At 38.9% G+C, this 18154-nt stretch overlaps 1 protein-coding gene across 1 annotated transcript; it reads right to left on the bottom strand.

The window, feature by feature from the left end:
- Positions 1 to 3420: 3420 nt before the first annotated feature.
- Positions 3421 to 16976, bottom strand: LOC111866816. The gene is made up of 7 exons (XM_033752418.1): positions 16921 to 16976; positions 14080 to 14216; positions 13651 to 13728; positions 10762 to 10900; positions 7457 to 7651; positions 4633 to 4741; positions 3421 to 4329 (listed from the first exon to the last, which is right to left on the bottom strand). The coding sequence occupies exons 2-7, from the start codon at positions 14201 to 14203 to the stop codon at positions 4093 to 4095; spliced, it is 882 nt and encodes a 293-aa protein (XP_033608309.1). The 5' UTR covers positions 14204 to 14216; positions 16921 to 16976; the 3' UTR covers positions 3421 to 4092.
- Between the last annotated feature and the right edge of the window lie 1178 nt (positions 16977 to 18154).

Raw genomic sequence — 18154 nt, 5'->3', positions numbered from 1 at the left:
AGAATTTTGAAGAGACACACGTTTGCAAAACGTCCACTTGGAAGACCGAGAAGGAGTTCGCAGAGGATTATTATTTTTATTATTGCTAGTGGGGTCAGACTAAGTCCCTTGTACCGCGGCCACTTCTGGCCTATTGTAACAGCCCCAGATGATAGGTGAGGGTGATTGTGGAGCAATTGGTGGAATGAAGATTGGCAAGAGAAACCGAAACACTCGGAGAAAACCTGCCACAGCGCCACTTTGTCCACCACAAATCCCACTTGGCCAGACCCAGGATCGAACCCGGGCCGCCGCGGTGGGAAGCCAGCGACTAACCGCTTGAGCTATGGCCCGGCCTTAGAGTATTAAGCTGGATGTCAGAAAATAGGAGGTGAGTTTTGAAGTGGATGAAACTGGCTTAGAATGGTGTCCAATAACGTGATTTTGGTTAGCGTTGCTGAACTTCGGGATGTGCAAACACGATACGAATTTAATACAATATCACAAATATATGAAATACATAAAATGAATGGATGTCGCACCTCTTCTAGTTTATCTGTTTATTTAGCTGATCCCATGTTTATTTTCCCAAACAATCAGGCATTTCAGTTATATTTGTTACGGGTATAGTCTAAACAGTGCCGGTCACGGTAGCCGAGCGGTCTAAGGCATGCACTGTCTACGCTCGCTCGGATCGTGGGTTCGAATCCCACTCAAGGCATGGATGTTTGTGTGCATTTTTCTGTGTTTGTCTACTGGTAGAGGCCTTGCGACGAGCTGATCACTCGCCCAAGGAGTCCCACCGTATGTGTAAAATCTAGTAAACCGAAGTGAAACGGAGAGTTTCATGGACGTAGGCCTAGGCCCAAAATTGGGGCTGTAGCGCCACAGAAAAAAAAATAGTCTGAACAGTAGTTGACGAGTGAACTTAATTTGGTTCATTTTGGCTTCTGCTGTAAACTAAATATGTCAATTTGTGGTTAGTTTACAGCGATGTCAGTATCTCAGACAATATAACATCGCATGCTAGAATGATTAGTGAATAATTGATTTGAAAAAATCTGGAAAGAAAAGGTTCTTGGCCTAATCGAGGTAATTTCCTAGTGAAGCATGTCTAATTTCTCAAAAGTCATCGCAAAAAAATGCACACTAATCGATAAATGACCGAACAAAAGGGACCTGAACTTTAAAAGGTCAGAATCTTAATTTAGAATTAAAGTCTACAGTTTGATAGAAATGAGATGAAACCCATCAAACGCTCTGTTTCAGTGACTAAATCTGTAAATTTATACTCTGTGTAACTTACGAATATACTACGCGACTATCTTTTATTCTCTCTGACCGAACTCTGGTGGACCTAACATGCCTTGTCTTCTGCCAACGATTCGACATGCATATTTCTCCTGCCTTTCATGAATAGCCATACAAGCCTCTTTCGACCTCAGTCGAACTTTCGCAGAATTTACAAAAGTGTTCTTCCCCTTTGACTTAAATTAAAAGTAATTTTAATTAGGTTTCTGTGGTCTAGTGGTCAGAGTTCATGCCTACAGATCCAGAGGTCCCGGGTTCGGTTCCTGGTGCTACCAGATTTTCTGAGAAGTATGGGTCTGGAATGGGGTTCACTCAGACTCGTGAGGATAATTGAGGGGCTATTTCAAGGAAGTAGCTGCTCCGGTCTAGAAAACCGAAATTAACGGCCGTGGGAATCCGTTGCGCTGACCACGCGACACCCTCTATCCGCTAAAGTTGGCGCTAACTTCGCCGACAAGCGGCGGTCGCTCGGTCGGTTCACTCGCGGACCACAGGCCACGGAGTGTTTTCTATCTATTCTTAAGCGTTTTCTGCAGAGTCATATCCACTTCAACATGTGGAATTATCCTGTACTTTATAGAAAATAAATGGTAACTTTCTTTGACATCATGGTTCACCCTGCACAAACAAACATACCTCTTGTCAGAACTTAAAGTCTTACTTTCAGTATATGATATTTGAAGTTCACAGAGACTTGGAATTCAACGTCGTATGGTTTGCTGGATAGGTACAAAAGTTTAGGAACAGTCTGATACTTCCATGTTTAGGATAGAATTGAAGTCATCAGGTTCCTCCGAAAGACTGATACCATCTACAAAGTACTCGGCGTCACATCTCAGCACAAATTCGTGTTAATTTAAGTAGAATGTTACCCTGTTTTCCGTAGTCTTAATAAAATGCGAGTTTTCATGCAGTATGGTAGGCGAGAAACTGGTAGTAAGGCCTAATATTTCATATCTGCTTCATATTTTTCGTTTATTTGTAAGTTATATAGATTTATACATGCATGTATATAGCATCATTTTTCTTGCTTTATTTTTAATGGCGGGTAATTAGGTAAAAGGCCCATGAAAATAACTGACATTACCATCATTAGATGCTACTGCTTATTATCACAAACAATATTAGTAACACTGAACGAAAGAAAAACTGTTGAAGTCATTCAAATATTTTCTAAATATCAGAATGAAGAAAGTCATTGTGATCTTATGTAGACCTAGACCCACATAATTTTGACGTTACTATATATAAGACCTTATAAAATCAAGTGAGTGTACAATAGAGATACATTTCCAAATCAGAACAAATCTTGAAGCACTGGAACACTCTTAGGAAAATAAGAAAATATATTTGACCTGTGCAATTGCAACGAATGCCGACTAAATCCCAAAGGTAAATTTATCCATTTGATTAATTAAACACCGCGTAGGAAGACGTTTTGGGATAATGAAGGTACAGCTCCCCGTATTCTGAAACTACGTACTCTACGGAGATAAATGGTCAGCTTAACGGTCCGATCGCTTTATCCCCAGGAAATGGGTACCACCCGGTACCAGGCAGACAGGAGAATGTGTAGGCCACAGACCGTGTAGGCTGGTTGCGAGGACAAAATCCTCCGTCCCTGCCGAGAATCGAACAACGTCCGTCCAGCCCCAAACCAAGCATTTGGTAGGCTAGGTATCCCGGCCCAGAATAAATATATAAAAATGACTTTAAAATCAAGTTTCTAGAAATACAGCTGCTGCCCTTTCTTTGTTAAAATACAGGGTTATTATAAAATACATAGACATTTTCAACTTTTTTATAGAAACCGAAGTATTGTTGAAATAGCCAAAATACATGGTTTTTCAGTATATGTCTTTGAGTTTGTAAGACTAAGTTACAAATGTTTTATGTGTGAGCCTTTTGTCACACGACAGATATCAATACGATAATTCAATTCGTTCCAAACACACCGGAGCATGTCCTCGTCAGCACAGGTAATAGTTGCGATGCGTTGCTTTAGAGTGTTTACACTTACAGGAAGTGGAGGAACAAAAACTCTCTTTGATACATCCCCGCAAGAAATAATCAGTGGGAGTCAGATCGGAATTCTTGGTGGCCAACTTGTCAGTGCCATGCTCTGGTCTGTTGAGCGGTGTTGAGAACGAACTGGGTTATTTTATTGATATCTGCCGTATGACAAACGTCTCACACATAGAAAATTTGTAACTTAGTCATACAAACTTAAAGATATACAAGTATACTAAATTCCGTGTAAGTATTTTGGCCATATCAATAATACTTTGGTTGCTATAAAACGTTGAAAGCGTCTATTTCTTTTATACTAACCTTGTATAATGATCTAAGACAAAAGAATACCGTTGTGTTTGTCCTAACAATTCAAATATAGGTTCAACTTATTAACTGCACTATATTAGAATGCATGATTCAAAATCTCTTCAAATAAAAACTTCATGCTTATTACATGATAGGCCCACCAATGTGTAAAGAGAAATGTCAATTCATAATGAAAAATGACGTAACATAAGTATTGAATGTTGCAAGAAACATAATGTGTATATTCCTCAATAGTGAAGAAGATATAATACCACATGAAGTGTGCAATATTCAAGTGAAACAAATGACCTGAGCAAAAGAAATCATAGTCAGTGCACATCGAAATGTTTGAGTTATAGGTTATGTTTCAGTTACTAAACAAGAAATATTTGTAATGATCAAACATTCTTACAAATATGTACACATTTTAAATACGTGCATTACCAGCTGTAGTAGGCAAATGACATTTGACCTGTTTATGTATCACGGAAGTTCAAATGGACAGTTTCCAATACCCAGGAAGCAATTCAGTAAATCTTGGAAAGTAAGTCCCAGCGGTATAAGGAGTGAATTAACAGCGTTCCGAATTGCCTCGATGATTTGATGCATAATGTAGGGCTTCACCAGATTAATTAATTCTGGGATAATTTCTCCCATGAGATTGTTGAATATGTGCTTTGTTTTACCACCAGTAAGACCTATCATATTTTCGATATCAACCTGTAACAAATAGAATGCAGCATTGTTATGTCGTAAATCTTGCTTACAGCGGAATCAAGAAGGCACCGAATATTTTGCCTGCATCGAACATGTCTCGTTTAAAATGAGTACAACTTTATATATATTGTATTACTTACTTACTCATGGAGCTGAGCCCTTCTCCAGGAGCCGAGAATTCTGCAGCTACTCAAGAACTTCCCAGCATTTTATGGAACCCGGAGGTTCATTAAAGTGTTCATAAGATACATATATATGTGTATGTTACTCAAAATAATTGTGAGATGACTCATATATTTTTCTTACCTCCAAAGAATCAAAAAAGATGTTGACTTCTAACGTATCTAAATAGATGGTCCTGTTCTCTAACGTTCCGATAGAAAGGAGGCCTTGCAGACGTAGATCGGTAACTAGACTGGAAACACAATGGGCAAAATATTTTTAAGCATTAAACAACAAATCTCAGTCACTTAAAATAACTTTATTAATTACATAAGTTGTTTTTAAATTCTTCCAGTTAAGCATAGTATAAGTATTCGCTATATCATGTATATTTACACATTATATGTCTATTAGTAAGTAAATAGTATAAATAAAGTAAAGCTATCTCTGTAACAGGCCGTGGAGGCCCATAGGGTTGTGAGACGTTGAGGGTCCCACATTATCTAGACAATCGACTCATAGATGGCTGTAAGGTTGTCAGCCTTACGCACCGACCACCCTTTACCCCCAAGAACATTCCAAGAATATTCCTGGTACATTTCTGTTAGAGGCTGAGTCGACCCCAGGGCCATAGTGCAGCTGGAAGGATTAGGTTAATTGAAAAAAATCCAACGACCTCATCGGGATTCGATGAGGTCTTCAACACACTGGAATAACAGAAAGTGTTTATTAAGTAAAAAATAAAATTTAATATTGTTCGTGTGCTTAATTAGATAAATAATCAAGCCATGGAAAAATATGGGGTAATGGAAGCATAGCTCCACCTTTCTTGACCTCGGCCCTAGATGGAAGAGACTGGTCAACTTCACGACCCTGCAGCTTTATCTCCGGGGAAAGGGCCCGCGGTGTCCATTGGATAGGAGGCTGGCTGGGCCACAGTTTCGGGCTAGGCGCTGTGAAGAATCGACCATAGTCCGTCCAGCCCCTAGCCCGTTGCTATGCCGACTGGGCTATCCTGGTTTCTACATATGTATTAACTGAGTTATAAACTGAGAAGCGCCATCCAGAGGCTCAAATATAAATTTTAAAAATAAACGACAAATATGTTATCATATATGCCTTAAGAATAAATTAATTAGGGATAGTGAAGTCGATATAGCGACTGGCTGCTGGCTGGACGAGCGAGGGATCGGAGTTCCAGTCCCGGTAACGACAAGAATTTTCGTTCTCCATGTTGCCCAGGCCGGCCCTGGGGCCCACCCAGCCTCCTATCGAATTGGTATCTGGTGCTCTTTTCCCGGTGGTAAAGCGGCAGGGGCGTGAAGCCGACCACTCGCCTCCAACTAGTACTGAGATCACAAATATGTGGATCTATACATCCACTCCCCCATACGTCTTTATCGCGTAATGCTTAATTAGTTAAGAACAAGGACAACTTCACTTTCAGCTTTACAACTTTACATACTGGATCTACTTAGACAATGTCAACAATGTTCCTGCAAATGCAATGACAGTTATTATTTTATTTCAAACATATAGTTGGATTCAAGACAAAAATATTTATAACTGAAAATAAAATATAAGGACATAATACAGATTTGCGCGAGTACAGAAAACGCTTGGTCATTGCTTCGGAGAAGAACAAACAGTGCAGTAAATAGAGTCGATTACCCAACAGGAGTAGGATATATGGTACAATTAGAAATAAAGTTTCCTTATTCGTATACAGCGTTTGAAATATTGAGATAATTGTAATTTCATTAAGCTGACGGCTGCACGTCTATAATTTGGACATAACTGGGAAGCAGCCGCGTTGTAAATGTATCCAATTAAGCGCTGAAAAGCGCCTTCCCCAGGGCTTTCTAGATACATAAAGGTAAGGTAAAGTTGTCTCTGTGTTTAACTAATTAAGCACTACGCCTTGAAGACGTATGGGGGAGTTGATATATAGATCCACATTTTCTTGATCTGTGCACTAGTTGGAGGTAAGTTTTCAGGTTCAAGCACTGGCCACTTTACTCCGGGGGAAAGAGCCCCCGGTGCCCATTGGATAGGAGGAGGTTGGGTGGACCCCAGAACTGGTCTGGATGATGCGGAGAAGAGAAAATTCTTGACCCTACCGGGACTCGAACTCCGACCCTTCGGTCGTCCAGCCCGTATCCCAGCTCCCCTTATTATAAGATACATAGAGAAAGAAACGTATGGTGTAAGTACAGTAGGTACTGCTGTGGTCAAAGGTACAGTACGTTGGCGCAGAGTCCATTTAACGACCCTTTTCGACTACAGTAGTAAGAGTAATTCTGAATAAGTAGGCGATTGTGTCCTATTTCTCTAAGGCAATAACTCAGTGCTCACCACATGACACTGAGGGATACCACGAAGATCTTCAGTCGATAGCAGAAAACAGAAATCGAGGCCTCTCGATTGCAAATCAGGAAAGACACTCATCGACCGCGACATTCGTCGTGAAGGAAGAAACCAAACGTAGTAGGCACGATAAAAAAGGTAAAGCTACCCCTGTAGCAGGCCCAAGGTTGTGAGATGTCGAGCCTCCCATATTTTCTAGATAATCGGCTCCCGCACGGCGGTGAGGTTGCCAGCCTTAACCTCCGGCCGCCCTTTACCCTCAGAAAGATTCCTGGTACTCATTTATGTTAGACTCTGAGTCGACCCTAGGGCCATAGTATGGCTGGAAGGATTAGGTCAACTGAAAAATCCAATGACATCATCAGGATTCGATCCCGCGACTTTCCGGGTTGTGGCATAGTGCCTCAACGAACTACTCTACCGCGTGCTCGCAGTAAAGGGAAGTACCGTTTAGTTTTCCCATCTACATCAATCCGGAAGATTTTGGCTCTAGCTAAGGCCGGGAATGTTCAAGAGCCGAAGTAATGTTGGGGGAACACAATGGACTCGGGAGAGTTCTTAGAGTCTAATATAATACTATGGGATTGATGGCAATACTCACCTCAGAGTTCCATCTACCTTGAAAGGGAGGAGATCCCCAAGGATGACGCTTAATTCTGTGTGGTTCGCAGTCACTTCTAGTGGGAACGTTAAATTGAAAATTATTTGAAGATTAAGTAACTGCAAAGACAGTGTGTGTATCAGAACGTTGCTCAGGCCTACGATTAAGCAGTCTTCCAAATCAAGATACTCCAGTCTGTAAAAGGAGATTTATGAATAAGTGGAATGTTAATATATTCTTGAAATATATCTATGCCTCGTTACCAACAACTCAGAATAAATTCGTAATGTAAATAGACCTAATAAATCCTTAAAAAATACGATATACTTCAGGTATTTGGAAACAACAGAAATAAATATAAATTACATTACATCTTATATCCGCAAGGCGATAGCTACGGAGATTTCTGTCATGTGACGTCGTGCAGACTAGTAAATATTTACCGACGTTTCGGGGAACATGGTTACTCAACATTCAGCGTTCAAGGAGGCAATAATCTTCAAACCCAAATTACATTCTCGAAGATATTCTGATCAGATCATATATGGGGAATGCTTGTTGTCATTGTTTTCGGATCTGTTATCTTCGCATTGCCTGTCTAAATACTTGAAGACTAATGTTTAAAAATTATATCGGTTCTTTTGTAAGTTTAGGAGGAAGAATATTAACACAGCGAGGAGTTCTATAATTTGTGCTTATCATCAGGCATGACCAAGATTATTACATTGATAAGGGTGAGATGGGAAACAATCCAATTTGTAGTGGTTACAGGATTCAAGCGAAATAAATAGAGATAATCTGAACAATGTAAGACCTGAAAGCAGCAGACATTTCAGGAATAAAAAGAGGAAATAACTGAAAGACAAAATAAATGAACTTGCAACGAACAGTAATAACAAGAACATTAGAGAAACATGTATAAAGGAATAAATGACTTAAAAGGGTCACCAACCTAAAAGTAATTTAGTGAAGGACGAAAATGCTGTGATCTGTCTGCAGATCCTCACAACATTTTGAATAGGTGGAAGAACCAGTTTTCTATTATTGAATGTGCATAGGTCAGTGAAGTTAGGCAGACAGAAATACATACAGATGACCCATTAGCACCTGATCCTAGCTCTTCTGAGTTTGAAATTGCTATTGCAAAGCTGAAAATATATAAGTCGCCAGCTAGTGATCTGATCAAATTCCGGCAGAACTAATAGAAGCAGGAGGTGAACGTTTTAGGTTCTAAGATCCATAAGCTAATTAATTATATTTGGAGTAAGGAAAAATTTCCTGATTAGTGGAAGGAGTATATTATTGTACCAGTTCACAAGAAGGGTGATAAAACTGACTGTAGTAATTATCGAGGGATATCACTGCTACCAAATTCGTACGAAATTTTATTCAATAAAATTTTCCTGTGGGTGTGAAACTTGGTCCCTAACATTAAGGGAGGAACATAGACTGAAGATGTTTGAGAGCAGGGTGTTTAGGAGAATATTTGAATCAGAGACAGATGAAGTGACAGGAGGTTGGAGAAAGCTGCATAATGAGGTGTTTCATAAGTTGTATTTGCCGCCAATTATAATTATAACAATTAAGTCAAAAAGGATGATATGGGCAGGGAATATAACACGAATGGGGAGAAGAGGAATCCATATAGGATATTGGTGGGAAAGTCAGCAGGAAAGTGACCACTAGGAAAACCAAGACGCATGTGGGTAGACAATATTAATATAGACCTTAGAGACATAGTATGGGAGCGTATGGACTGGGTCGATCTGGCTCAGGATAGGGACCAATGGACGGCTCTTGTGTTCACGGTACTGAACCTTCGGGTTCCATAAAATGCTGGGAAGTACTTGAGTTGCTGCACAATTGGCGGCTTCTCAAGAAGGGCTCAGCTGCTTGAGTGATGATGAGTGAACGTGAGATGATTGAGGCACGTGGGACGCATGGAAAGTCAATATGAAGGCTGATATTAAAGGAATAGGATATGACAGTATCAGATTTCCTATAGTAGGCAGATTATATTTTCAGGTCACTTGTACCGCCAAGGAACTATTTCAGCATGAAAAGCATATCCGTAAACATTTCTGTCAACATATTACTGATACAATATATTGTTTCAAGTTTGGGTCGGTCACCCAGTAATTATTAGTTTGAATCATTTTTAATATAAAACGTCTTCCTTCCTACTGCTTCATTGCCATTGTGTTCTTAAGTTAGAAAAATAAATTTTATGTATTATTTAATCTGTTTTGGGGACAATCTGCATATTTGTCTCGCTTCCGAAAGAAATATATTTTATGAATTTGACAAGTGAACGATAAACGAGCGAAGAAGCGGGTTTATTACAATGCGGCATTTTTAAGATAGTACATTCTAAAATATGTGACTGCAACATTTGTGACTTACTAACAGAACGATAATTGTTTGTTCCTTTCAGATAAACTCACAACGTAAGTAAGTGGCTTTCAGGTATGAACGAATAAAGAAAACCGAAGAGAGAAACAAATTTTCAGACACACAATACACAAATATTTCAATATTTTCCGTTATTATGATGTATTTCTGGCAGCCAAAGAATTATGTCATGTAGGTTGAAATATGTTATCAATTTTCATAGTTTACCTGTCAATATTGCCATTTCTTTTAACAAACTAGGAAGTAGTATTGATTCGCAAAAGTCAAGTTCAAATACTTGTGCTCCCTCCTCCCTTATTTCCTTGTATAACTGAGAAATGTAAGTATAAAAGCAAATTTTATAGCATGTACTTTAGAAATAAATAGCAAGCATGCAGATTTGTCCCTATCGCTACGCAATAGGTTTCATTTTTAACTGTAAGAACATTTCCTTGTTCAGACTGATAGGTCTGTCCGTTCGTCTCGCCCTTCTACCGCCTCTGGATTCGATCCTAAACCGTTTCTGCGCCGACACTTTTCCTGTATCCTTAGGTGTTACATTTTTCGGATTATCCAGTTTTAACCTTAATATATTACAAATCCGTTACACTCCTCATTAAGTAGGCTGCTTTTCATTAAAATGTCGTTGCCTGTTAAACATTCCTTTGAAATTTAAAGCGCATTTCTAACGATTAAATAAGATTAAAAACACTATAAGCATACACTGCTTTATCAGCATCATACATAAATAAATGTACTTATGAAATACACAATTTTCCATACTAAGACTCGAAAGGTTATGTTTCTTTAGGTACGGAATAAGCCTCTGACAGAACAAATCCGGCAGATCCCAGTTTTCTGATGTTCTTCTGGCTTTATGATTATGAAATACAGTAGCTATTATTTTTACTTACTTTATCACACCCGGTAAGTCAATTTCACCAATAGAGATGTTACCCGCAATGGGGTCTAAAGGAGGAATGCCGAACGCTGGTAATCCATTTTCCAGTACAGATCGAAGGAGAGCCTCTAGTTGTTGTTCAAACATTCGTTCTAGAAAATTGAATAAAAGTAAAAAAAGAAGCTAAAGTTATCCCTGTAACAGGCCGTGAAGGCCCATAGGGTTGTGAGATGTTGAGGGTCCCACACTATCTAGACAATCGGTTCAAAGATGGCGGTAAGGTTGTCAGCCTTACGCGCCGGCCGCTCTCTACTCCCCAGGAAAATTATTTAATTACTTCCTGGTACTCATTTCTGTTAAGAGGCTGAGTCAACCCCAGGGCCATTGTGCGGCTGGAAGGATTAGGTCCATTAAGAAAATCCAATGACATCATCGGGACTTGAAACCGCGACCTTCCGGCTTGTAACATATTGCTTCAACTAACTAAGCTACCGCGTATAGAATTTTATTTCAACAAGATCTAAAAGTTTGTGACGATGGTATATAAATAAATTTATTGTGTTTTTGACCGGTTAGAAGTGCCCAGAAGAAGACGTAGTATATGTATAATAGATCATGTGATTGTGGCAGATGTTACATCGGCGAAACAAACAGACGTTTAGAAGTGCGCGTTAAGGAGCACAAATACAACCTGACCTAAGTTCTCTTTGAAAAATTAATATTAGCCCAACATGCACATAAAGAAGGCCACAAAATATGTTGGAAAGAAGTGAAGGTTTTGCAGATTGAACCGAACACCGCCTAAAGGAAATACAAGGAATTCCACCCAATTGTCTCCGGTAGATCATCCGATCAGTAAAACCGGCTTTGACATCCTTCCTATCAGGGCTTCCATTATCGCAGCAGAAGTCATAAAACTACAATTCCGTCCAGTGTAGTTAATGCGAGGAAGTCGTGTTTTTGGTTGGTAATATACAGAGAACTTGTCTTTGGTGATGGCTTATATTCTGAAAGTCTGCTGATTTTATAGACACTGATGGTCAGACAATGCATGGACACAGGTTCTAGGCCTCAATTGTGTGTGTGCCGTTCTTTTAATATTTTTCATGTATGTCTTAACTCTCGCTGATAATCTGTGTTGTGGTTGGTTTATATACTCTGTCTTGTGTTGGTGCTGGTGTCTGCAGATAGGGAGTAGCTCTATCGATTGCGCCAAACTGAGTAGGTTCCACCTGAAGAAGGAGATATAATCCAGTAACCGAAACGTTGTTTTAAATAAAAACATAAGACGATTCATAATGTCCAAAAACACAACAAATGAATTTTATTTAGGTTCCATGAAACACTGAAAGGGTACAGGAAACTATTCCCCCCGACGGTGAAATGCCCTATGCGTGAAGATAACCACTCGTTTCCGTCTAGTGCGGATGTTGAGAGCTGTAGAAGCTTTAATTCTACTTTCCATACATCTTCGTGACGTCACACTTAAGCACAGGGTCAACAACGTAAATTATTTTAAATTAAAAAATCATGGCAATTGTAACGTGATTAATAAATGAGAAATATATTTGTTTATGAGACTAACTAATAACTCTGGTGAGTGGGCTTTTTCTTTAAAATAAATTTATAACCTCTGTGTAACACTCTTTGAAATTCGATGCAAGGAATGTTGGGAAACAAAGTTGAGTTTCTCTATTAACCATAATTTTTTGGAAACATTAATCTGCACTCAAATTTCAAATTATTCAGATTACGACTTGCCGGTTCATAATAGTATAGTCTGGCAAGTGAATTCGAGCAAGTGAGGAGAACATGACGCGCCTCTTTTCAGGGTTGTTGTGTAAGGTTGCGAATATGATTGGTTATAATGACACGTTGCTAGGACAGGCGATAAAGACCAGTCCATGCCAACAGAAACGATGACTAGGTTTCCTCACCCTACACAATTTAACCGAGCGTCTGCTCCCCATTGCTATTTAGATTTGGTCCTCAGGACTCTCAATGACGTTTAGTAATTCTGTCCGTTCCCATTATGTCTGGAGATCCGAGTAAAATATTTTGTTATAATTCTCATGTAGTCGATAGACCTGTAAAAAAGTAAAAGTAAAGTAAAAGTATCCCTTAACAGGCCGTGGAGGCCCATAGGGTTGTTAGATGTTGAGATTTCCACATTTTCTAGACAATCGGCTCATAGATGGCAGCAAGGTTGTCAGCCTTACGCGCCGGCCGCTCTTTACTCCCCAGGAAAATTATTTAATTAATTCCTCGTACTCACTTCTGCTAGAGGCTGAGTCGACCCCAGGGACATTGTGCGGCTGGAAGGATTATGTCAACTGAAAAGAATCCAATGATCTCATCGGGATCTGAACCTGCGACTTTCCGGGTTTTAGCATAGCGCCTCAACCAACTACGCTACTGCGCTACATGTATCCATGGTAATTTCTGATTAATCTAGTCGTATGCGAGATATGACACTCTGTGTAAACGTGCTGAATACAAATGCTTCTTTTTTATGGACACATTACATTAACAGCTGGAAGAAGACTATTGCAATATTTCGATATAGGCCCTTCGAGAATCATATGATAATCGGTAATTCTTTTATCTACTTCTGCTGCTTTTGTCATTAGAAAGATAAAACTAAGATTTTGAACCCCACTTATAAGAATGGTGCTGCTAACACATGCCAACACATGGTATCACTGATATCTCACGATACTGCTGATCAGTCGAATGTACTTTGAATGCGAACAGTCGACTTACGAGGAAGGAGTTTTGTTGGAATTTTTCAGTTCTTCTTTGAATTTATTACTTAATGAGCTATTGAGTAATAGACGAGAATGTGAGTGAGTAATTGAAATGCAAACAACTTTCAAAATTCATATCAATAATATTAACTTACCTTTACCACGGAATTTTGACCAGACTTCTTCATCTACGACATCGTTTTCGATTGTTTTTGTTTTTCTGGGTAAAATTTCTGAAATAAAAATTAATGCAATTTCGCTTAATACCATGGAACACGGTTTGTCTTGAGAAGCAAACAGTTGGTGTAATTTAGCTTAAAAAATTTGCAATAAAATTTCGAAGTATGTATAAAGTCAGTTATCAAACCAAAATTCGTATAGAGTCATTAATAAGTGACAACACTATTTTCCAAATCCATATATTCTTATGAATAATATGCAAAATCCTTCTGAGTATGAAGCTTCATGTTTTGTGCACATATTTCTGTTACATTTCAGAAGCTGACTCTTGTCGTGTAAACTCATATACATGTATACAATTATGGAAACTATAATGAGAGTTATAACACTATTTTAACACCCACCTGCTGTCTTCTCTCCTTCTACAACACAGTTCTGGGTTCCATTCTTGACTTCACAGCTACAGACACACCCAAGGACACTGGCAAATAGAACGACCAGTAGAAGGGAAGAAGAGGGGCATCCCATTGTAAAATGTTTCCTGTCACATTAACGAGCTCTGTTATAAAAATCCATTTCTAGCATAGCTTTACTATTAGACTTATACGCACGCTGTAACATCCGAAGAAGTATATTACTTCTATATAGTTAACCAAAACATCAAGGAATAGTGAACATGCAGACTCCAAAGGGTTCTGGCGATGATGTACAACACTCAAAATCACTGGTCCAGTAACTGAGGTTAGCTCTTTCTAAGGGACCCAATGAATAGTTGTCTTCCCCCTCACCTGAGGATGGAAGCAGATCCGATTTCCGAAATTTTATGTTTTCTAGTTTCTAGAATAGCGGACGATGGACCAAACCCGCACCCCCCAGTAATTCTGAATAATGAACACGCCCTGTATTTCTTCAAGTAACATCCAGACAAAATGAGACATGTGTCCCAGCAATACAATTTCGGTTCCAGTTATAAATCATCGAGTATCGCAAGAGGCTGGGAATTTGTTGTCCAGATGAGCTACTGTGGAGTTAGATACTTACAATTCTTAGTTTGTAGTAGACGTGTACTTTAATGAAGGAGTGAAACCAAATACTTGGTTCCAAGTGTTTTCATAAGTTGGTCTGAAGTTAAATATGTTGATATTTAAATTAAATAATACAAATATTTGCGAAAGGGAGTCAAGGTTAATGTTGATTATTATTTTATTTACCGGCAGAACGTGACTGCTGTGGGAAGGTGGATGACACGATAAGCAGCACATCTCAGCCACCTTCCCACAAGGGTGACATACGTGTACATCTGTAATTAACGTATTGCTACCTGCATCCTGAAGAAAAACAACAGTATTTATTATATAAAAAATTAATGATTTTACTGTCCTCAAAAATAACTACTTTTACAAGGATGATCTATATTTCCGTGTTGACTCGACGACAGTTGAAAATGGCGATCCACATGCGCATGTGTGAAATTGAAAGTAATCTAGAGTGATGACGTTTCACAATATTTACTCATAGTTTCCCTGCGACTCACATCATAAGAATACATTGCAGAACCTTCAACTTTCGTAGGTACATAGAAAGCAGTGCTTCCAGTCACTGCAATATGATTTATGAACGTAGTAGCGAAACCTTAGTTTCCACAATAACTGGAAATTTCTTGACCCGCTGAGCAGTTATTATTTAACAGTGCTGACAGTAGATCAGACTATATAATTCGAAAAAAAAAAGATTAGTGTATAATGAATTATAGAGTGTTTAAAACGAAGGGATTGTGACCGAATTCGAGATACTATTTCAATGTCTGCCTGGAGAGAACGAGGAAACCACGAAATACATCAATCTGGACAGTCAATATTCCCGTCGAGATTCGAACCGGGAAGAACCTAAATACTAGTCAGAAACGTTACCTTTTGGGGGAACGCGGTCGGCGCCCATTCACTGTGGGAAATTTAGTACTAGACTCAAATTTTTCATCCTTTCAAAATATATGTACCATACTTCACTTTGGATATGATATATTTCCGTCGCCAACACAGTACATTACGCGTATTTATCGACCGGGACGCGGAGAGCCAAAACTTTTCTAGAATGGGCAGTGTCTGACCGCGAAGAACTGGAATGTAAGCAAATATCATCATACCCGAAAAAATAGTAACATTGTAGGTAAATCTGGCAACGATTCATCTCCACCACAGTAACAATTTTAAGTTAATTTTAAAATATCTCATCCTGCAGACTGAATAGTGCAACTTGAAGGAAAAACAACCATAATTTCGGCTGTGAGACACAAAGTCAAACACCGTTTTTATTTTTCAATGATTAAGCTTCTCTGAAATCTGATGTCTGATATAAATCTTCTGTCTAACAGCTTTTTTTATTGTTAGTGGGGTGGGACTAAGTCCCTTGTACTGCGGCCACTTCTGGCCTTTTGTACCAGCCCCAGATGATAGGTGAGGGTGATTGTGGAGCAATTGGTGGAATGAAGATTGGCAGGGGAAAAAGAAGTACTCGGAGAAAACCGCCCTAGCGCCGCTTTGTTCACCACAAATCCCATGTCTTACAGCTTAGTTGCAATATTTTTTCAAATGCAGTACTATTGATGACATCCTGTACACACTTTCAGACAAAATTGTAACGATGTGCGGTTTTATGTAGGTAAGTCCAAACATGAATCTCTTTAAGAGTTTGATTTATCTTCTTTCGAATTACGCAAGCATCCCTATATTTGCATTAGACTTCTGTAGGAGCATAATTTATCCTTCTGAGCCCACTAAACACATTTCATTAACTCGTGCCTGTGTTTCTGCCGATTTAAGCCATGAAGAAACAAGATTATTATAGATCGAGTTTCTGTTTTTGACCATTATACTGAAAGGCATCTTCTTGGTAACATACACACAAATCATTATCCACTCACTTCAGAACTTACCTTGTTTGTAGTTACTAAAGGATTCTGACGATGGACACACTGATATATTGGGTTTTTGGACTTTATCCATCGTCCTGGTTTTTAAGATAACTAATAAAAACACGGTGAAAGATTTATACGTACTGAAGGGAAACCAGAGTAAAGTCCAAAAACCCAACATATCAGTGTGTTACCTTGTTTGCTCCAAATTTAATTTCATAAGCACAAAATTCTATTTGTCTGAAATTCAAATACAGGTCTGTAAAAATAGAATGCTAAATAGTGTCCTAAATAACATTTTGATGAGAAAACAATGTTCCATGTGTGCTCTTACCTTGGCTGTAGCACAGGAATGAGAACGCTGTATATTATTCTGAACCTTTCATGACACAGATAAGATTACTCTAATAACTGGATTAATGTACGAAACATGATAAGTAATTTTTGTGCAGGTTAATCGATGTTTACTGCTGAGTATTCATTTAATCTTACTCGTCTAGTAAAACTCATTATCCTTAGAACTGAAACTGAACGTCCTAATTAAGAGGATAAAGTATATAAAAATTTAGTATCAAGAGCAAGGATAAAAGCGTACTCAAATAAATTAATAAATTCTTAATAATAGACGTTCTGACCTTATTTAACGAAATGTTGTGAACTTCATTATTTAGGGCTTGTGTCGTGTACGAACGATGATTTGGAAGAAGGTTGGAACAAGCAACAGTGGCTTACTCTAAGATGAAAGTGTGTTTACCTTAACGTCCTGAGAAGCCTCGATAAGATACCTTTTAACCCAGAATCGAAGCCGGGACCTCCAAAATACGAAGTACGCCAAGCCTGAAACCTCTTGTTCTCTTTCTGCAACTGATTCGATTCAAAGTCAAAGTTACTTTACAACTAGCGATTTACGGCCAATCAATTCTTCTTGGCGCCAAGCACTTTGAAACTCACGTCCAGAGATATTTTTTCCACCAAACACTTGAAGTCATACTCCATATATAACATCCTCTTTGACGAGAAGACGAATATGCTTGGTCTTTTGTCAAGTGGACATATATCATGTTATTGAAAATGTTTTCTTTTGCACTATATACAAGTCCTCTGTCAGTACAGGCTTCGTAAAGCAGATCATGTCTAGCTTATTTACCTTACACCACATTGGCAGCTTAGTTACTCGAACAACCGTAAGCTTGACCACCTCCAAGTTTAAGTATTTTATATTTTCTATGTCTGATTTCGCCTTGTCCTATACAGCGAAAATTCGATTCGTTCTTTCAGAGTCTTTTTAATACAAAAACCTTTCGTCCAGTTTTGTCTATTACATCTCTGCTGTTGCTAGGTTGCCGCAACTGGTTTAAAATTCAAAAGCAATTTGTGCTCAACGCTATTTCGTTCTTGGTAAGTTAAAAGAAACGCCAATCACGGTAGCCGAGCGGTCTAAGGCATGTACTGTCTTCCCTCGCTTGGAAACCAGGATCATGGGTTTGAATCCCACTCAGGGCATGGATGTTTAGTTTGTGTGTGTGTGATTTTCTGTGACTGTGTACAGGTAGAGGCCTTGCAAAGAG

This window comes from Cryptotermes secundus, unplaced genomic scaffold, assembly GCF_002891405.2.
Source record: "Cryptotermes secundus unplaced genomic scaffold, Csec_1.0 scaffold446, whole genome shotgun sequence".
Taxonomy (NCBI): Eukaryota; Metazoa; Arthropoda; class Insecta; order Blattodea; family Kalotermitidae; genus Cryptotermes; species Cryptotermes secundus.
The sequence above is the reverse complement of the archived record's forward strand: the minus strand, read 5'-3'. Positions and strand labels throughout refer to the sequence as shown.